Here is a 6,513-nt window from a genome sequence, read left to right on the forward strand (position 1 = left end):
CCCAGCCGAGGTTTCTCGGCAGGCACTCCCCATTGCACGCGCGGACGCATATGCAACGCATACCGTCCGTACAACTCGCAGTTTTTTCGTTTTTCTTCGTTTTTTCATGCTTTTTCATGGATTTAACTTTCGATTTTTTGTGTAGTTTTGTATTTAGACATTTACTATTCCTATTTTAATTCTAATTATCATAATTAAATTATTTAATATTTTTTTAATTTAATTCATGATATTAGTGTAATTTGAATTTGAAAATAGTAAATATCTATCTTTTTGCTTAATTATCTATCTTATTTTTAAATTTGATTATATCTTATCTTATTTTTAAATTTAAGGTCAGATATTAAAATTTTTAAAAATTAATTTTTTTTTTAAATAATTTGACCTTATTTAAATTTAAAATAAGATAACTATAATCATGATATTTTAAATAGATGTAAGATATTTTGCTAACTTTTAAATTTTGTTATTTTATTTATTTAAATTAAATTTAAAATCTGAAAAGATATTTATTTATCCTTTTTAATTTTTATTTATAAAATAACATTTAATTTTTAAAAGTAGTTAGCAAATTTTGAAATGATATTTAGGTTAGTTGAAACCTAATTTATCAAAATTGTAGGTTTAATTTTAAATATTTTTTATTATTATTTTCGAAAATAAATAATTTTTTTTTTAATTTTTCGAAAATTAAATATTTTTTTTTTGATCAAGAAGGAACAAACTTCATTAATCACAAACTATTACAAAGCTATACAAGCCTAAAAAGGCAACAAACAAGAATTACAAAAAGAATTTCTCTGTGTATCTTTTCTCATGGTCTTTTAAATTCCTTCCTTTAGCTATATGTAATCTATAATACATTGTTTTTTTAATCTCTTGTATAATCTTTGAAGCTGTACTCGAGAATTTGTTAAAGAAACAGTTGTTCCTATTGTTCCAAATGAAGTAAATCACGGCTGCCATGGTTGCTACAAGAATTCGATGCTTTTTGTCCCTGTCAATCTGCAGCAGCCACTGTTTCCAGCTATGGAAACCATTCGGCCAGACCTTAACTCCCAGCCAGGCACTCACCATCTTCACCACCTGCTGTGAAAACCAGCACTCAAAGAAAAGGTGGGCATTGTTTTCTGGTGCATCCTCACAAACCGGGCAAAGAACATTGTCAAGTTTGATGTGAAACTGCTCAAACTTATCACGAGATAGCAATTGAGAGTTAATAGCTTGCCAAAATATAAACCTGTGCTTCGGCATGTTAATAGAACACCAGATGTGTTTGCTGTATTCGAAGAGGGTCTGAGGTATGCTACTGTTATACAACATAGCAGCTTTAAACTTTGTGCCTGCCCCTGCTTTGAAGATGTCTTCCCGAGTGAATTTGTCCCTTAAATGACATAACTTCTTCCAATACCAACTAGTGTCACTCTTAAGTTCACAGTCCCACCAATTCTTGCTTTTTAAATAAATGGTATTGACCCATCTCACCAAAGAATATCCCTTTTGGATGAGATGGCCCAAACATATTTAGCAAGAATAGCTTGATTCCACTTGATACCATCCTTGAAGCCAAGACCACCATAATTTTTTGGAAGGCACACTTTCTCCCAAGAAGCCACATGAAGTTTACTTCTACTCCCATTCCAACCCCAAAGGAACCCGCGACAAAGTTTCTCAACCTCCCTCGTGACACTATGAGGAAGTATAAAGATACTCATCCAATAGTTCCGAAGCCCAAGTAGGACAGAGTGAATGAGTTGAGCTCTACCGGCAAACGATAAATGCCTAGTAGCCCAAGTGTGAAGCCTTTGCTTGATTTTCTTGATAATCACATTACAATCCTCCGCTTTCCATTTAGTTGGTCTTAGAGGGACTCCCAAGTATTTAAGAGGGTAATCACCTTCTTGGAGAGCCAGCTCTGTCAATATAGCTTTCTTTACATCCCCTTTCACACCACCAAAGTATAGCTGAGATTTAGTGATATTAATGGTAAGACCAGATTCAGCACTAAATTCATCCAACACCCTCCTTATAACCTGAATGGAATCAAGATCTCCTTTGCAAAATATCATCAAGTCATCCGCAAAACTCAGGTTAACAATCTTAATACTCTTACATAAGGGATGATACCTGAATTGTGGTTCATTGGCAGCTAGCATCAATCTTCTGGTCAAGTACTCCATGATTAGAACAAATAAGAGAGGAGAAAGCGGGTCACCTTGTCTCAACCCCTTCTTGCCTTGGAAACTCCCTTGGACTCGCCCATTCAACAAAATGGAGTAGGAAGTCGATTTTAAGCAAGTCATAACCCAAGAGATGAATCTGCCCAGGAGTTTGAATTCATTCAAAAGATTCTCCAAGAATTCCCAATTGACAGTATCATAAGCCTTGCTGATGTCCACCTTAATCGTGCATCTCGGTGATATGTTTTTCCTCTTATAATTCTTCAGGAGGTCTTGAAGAATCATGACGTTGTGAGCTATAGATCTCCCTTGCACAAAAGCCCCTTGGTTCTGATTCACAATACCCGGAAGAACTTGAGAAAGTCTTGAACAAAGCAACTTGGAAATACACTTGTATATGGTGGAACAGCAGGCAATAGGTCTATACTCCACAGCCCTAGTCGGGTTTTCAGTCTTGGGAATGAGTGTGATCATGGTAGCATGAAGTTCCAGCGGCATGAAACCTGTCATGAAGAAGCTCTCAATAGCTTTAGTGAATTCAGTTCCAATCTCTGGCCACATCTTCTTGAAAAAGCCAGCTCCATACCCATCTTGACCAGGTGACTTGGAATCTGGAATACTAAAAAGCGCCTTTTTTACCTCCTTGCTAGTAAAGGGTTTGATCAGTTTCAATTGTTGTTCCCTATTAAGGTTGTTCCCCATCTCCATACAGTCTTTTCTTAAGCCTTGACTGGGTCTTGAACTAGATCCCATGTAGTTCTGGAAGTGCTTTATGAAGTGATCAACAACCTCTCTGAAATTGTCTATAACCTCACCTTGGTCATTAGTGTAAGAAACAATGTTGTTTTCCATCCTTCTTTTTTTTAGGAAAGCATGAAAAAAGGCATTGTTCTCATCCCTTTACATAACCAAGTGATTTTGCTTCTCTGTCTCAGAAAACTGTGATACATCTTCTCTTGAGTGTTAAAATTCTTTGTTGCCTCTTTTTCGTTTTGTTGAAAGTTTGTGTCATGTGGGTGTTCCTGAGCTTGAATTCTAGCTTGAATATATAGGTCCTTAGCTACTTGAAAGTTCCTCCCAACATCCCCAATTCTCTCTCTATTAAACTTCTTGATTGTGTGCTTCAGTCTCATAAGCTTCAAGTATAATCCCATCATGCCCTCTCTTCCAATCGGTTTGTACCAATTGTCAAAAACCTCTCTTTTAAAATCTGGGTGATCAGCCCAAAAATTATAATACCGGAACGGTTTGAATCCAATATCCACATTGGTTGTCATTGAAACCACACACAAACAGTGATCTGAGGTTGTCTCCCAACTATAGTGCGCTTTGGTCAAGGGAAAGCTATCATTCCAATCTTCATTCACAAAAGTGTGATCAATTTTGGAATATATCCTCTTATCCCCTTCTTGGTTGTTCGTCCAAGTAAACCCCGAACCAGTTTTAAGAGGTCTATCCAAGTGACTTTGTGTAAGCCAATTGGTTGAGTCCCTTATATCATTTAGATTGACATCCTTGCCACCCTTCCTATCTTCCAACTCAAATAAAGAGTTAAAGTCACCTGTAATTAGCCACGGTTTAGCATTGACCTTGAGATCAATCAATCCCTCCCACAACTCCTTCCTTTCCTCACCTGTATTAAAGCCATACACAAAAGTGACATTCATAGCTTCAGAATAACCCGCCAACTTCACATAGCAATGAATAAATTGAGGGTCTTCCCTAACAACAATAACCCGAGTGAAATTCTTCCTCCACATGACCAGAATTCTATTCTCAACTATCGGACTAGTATACCAGTTCCAATTAGGGAATTTCCTTGTCATCATCTCACTTATTCTATCATTCTTAAGTTTGGTCTCCAACAACCCACACACTCCAATTTTATTCAAGCAACATAAATCATAAACAGTATCCTGCTTTTCCATTTTATTCAGCCCCCTCACATTCCAACACCCTATGTTATTACTATCCATAGGCAGCAGTAGTATTAATAGAATCAATGTGTTCAGTAGATACCTGTATCTCTACCCTGCCTTCATTCTGCTCTTGTAACAGAGTAAATGAGTTACTGCTATTCTCAGATTTCTTCTTCGGACTTCCAGGGTGACTGGTTGTTGCAACTAGTATTGTTTTCTTCGGAACCACCCATTCCTGTTGAATCTTGCTTGCTGCCTTCGCTTTTGAATCTTGCTTCTGTGATTGTTTGCTTTTCTCTTGCTGGTGTTCTTGCTTTTCAGCCTTCTGTTTAACAATCTCCTCATGCCTACAGGTGGCTTTTGTGTGACCAAATTTAGAACATTGGGCACACTTTGCGGGAAGCCACTCATACTCCACATTCTGGTCTTGAAGCTGCCCAAACTCATTAAAAAAAGGAATGAATTGGGGTGGCGCATCCGTGATCTCCATCTCAACAAGCACTCTAGCATACTGCAGCCTTGTTCGGTCTTTCGTGTGTTGATCCACCATGATCGGTTTCCCGATTGTGCTAACCAGTGCACTTAAGCTTTTGGTACCCCCAGTATTGAAGCCCCAAATCGTGAAGTCTAATCCACAATGGAACAGTGCACACCAGGTTCATTGCATTCAAATCCGTTGACCAGGGTCGAACTATCACTGGTTTTCGATCGAATTGCACAACCCCTGCCTCCACAACCTGATCACGAGTTGCTTCATCATTAAACTTTACCATAATCAGTCCCATGGATAGTTTGCTTACCTGAAGAACACCCAAATGCCCCCAGATCCTCTTCACGAACCCTTCAAAAATCGTCACACGTGGGTTTGCTCCCAGCACTTTGCAAATAACTGTTGTATTCCAGTTTTTTTCCTCTTCTTGCACTTCGTCCAAGTCGACTTGTGCGATTTTGATGCCATCCCGAATTAATGGTTCAGTGAACAAAAGTCGCTGGTCTCGAATCTGAGTTTTCTCCTTCGTGAATGTCTCCCAGATTCGTTTAGCAGAGCCTGGAGATTGCTGGTTATCCAATCTCAAATTCCGATCATCTTCAACCTCCTCCGCCCAACTCTTGGTTCGACTACTCCCAGATCTGTTGATCTCCGTTTCTTGTGTTTCTTGAGAACGAGCCATCTCTGCAGTTACATTCAGCCCATCTACTTCATGTGAATCAACAGCAGTGACCTCTTCGATTTCATCCATGCCTTCGTTTCCTGCAGCAATCTCATCGTCAAGTGATCGAGTGACTGGTTTCCTTCCAACTTTTTTCTTCCTCGCCATGGAGGGAGAAAGCTGAGAGAACGAAACGTCAAAATTACTTAAAATATTTTTATTTATTTATTTATTTATTTAATTATTTATTTTCGAAATTTAATTTTTTAAAATTAAATAAATCCTACTTCCAACTATCCAGCTAACCTTGTTGCAGGAGTATGTGGTTTTAGCTTGTTTGTAAGTTTTCAAAGCCTATTATTACTTGATTGCAAATAGTCATGGTTAACTTGTTGACAGATCCAATGATCTGATTTTAACTCATGGCTCCCTTGGTCAAGTAAATAATTTATAATAGGTAAATTTTACAATCTTCTTTCATCTGTGTATAACCTAGCAACATGGTAGGATCCATCCAAATGTGTGCCTGTGTGAGCCTATATGTTTATTTTATTATATAGATGCATATAGGTTGTTGCTAAATAAAATGTCACACCATTGTAGATTTTATTTATGTCTATTTAGTTTTTGGACCTATTCAATTAATAACAGTTATTTATTTTAAGGTTAAATTCCTCTCTTTTGGGCCTTGTGTGAGAGTTGGGAGCCATAGAAGTGGGTACGACATACTGAACCTAGCACCCCCTCACATGAACTACCCCAATTGTGAAGGCCCATTTGCCTGATTTGAATAACTGTACTAGGTTAATTATATTAGTTTAACCTAATAAAATTGAATTAGCAACATAATTAACTTTTAAAATATAAGAAATTTATTTTCATTTTAATATTTTAAAGTTAATTTTAAGAAAAACACTTTTAGTTTTAGATATTATTTCTAGACAAACTATTTGTATTTTTCTTGTATTTAATTAAATAAAGAATTTTAACTAACTAGATTCTTTATGGAGCTTATTTAATTAAATATTCCTATTTAAGTTATAAATTAGTTATTTTAACTAATTTTTCATATCTAACTTAAATTGGAATATTTTATTTAAATTTAAAATTAAGTTGAGGAATCTTAGGAATTAGTTATTATAGATTCTTAAGATATTTTTTAAGTTAGTTTTAAACTTAAAATAGAATATTTTTCAAATTAAGTGGTTACAACTTAATTTTTTATATTTAATTAAATTTAAATTTGAAAATATTTAAGTTTTA

General features: G+C 36.1%; 1 protein-coding gene across 1 annotated transcript; it reads right to left on the reverse strand.

Annotated features, from left to right (window-relative positions):
• Nucleotides 1-3,043: 3,043 nt before the first annotated feature.
• LOC133030374 (uncharacterized) lies at nucleotides 3,044-4,108 on the reverse strand. The gene has a single exon (XM_061103106.1). The coding sequence runs from the start codon at nucleotides 4,106-4,108 to the stop codon at nucleotides 3,044-3,046; it is 1,065 nt and encodes a 354-aa protein (XP_060959089.1).
• Nucleotides 4,109-6,513: the final 2,405 nt, after the last annotated feature.

This window comes from Cannabis sativa, chromosome 8 (genome assembly GCF_029168945.1).
Source record: "Cannabis sativa cultivar Pink pepper isolate KNU-18-1 chromosome 8, ASM2916894v1, whole genome shotgun sequence".
Classification (NCBI taxonomy): Eukaryota; Viridiplantae; Streptophyta; class Magnoliopsida; order Rosales; family Cannabaceae; genus Cannabis; species Cannabis sativa.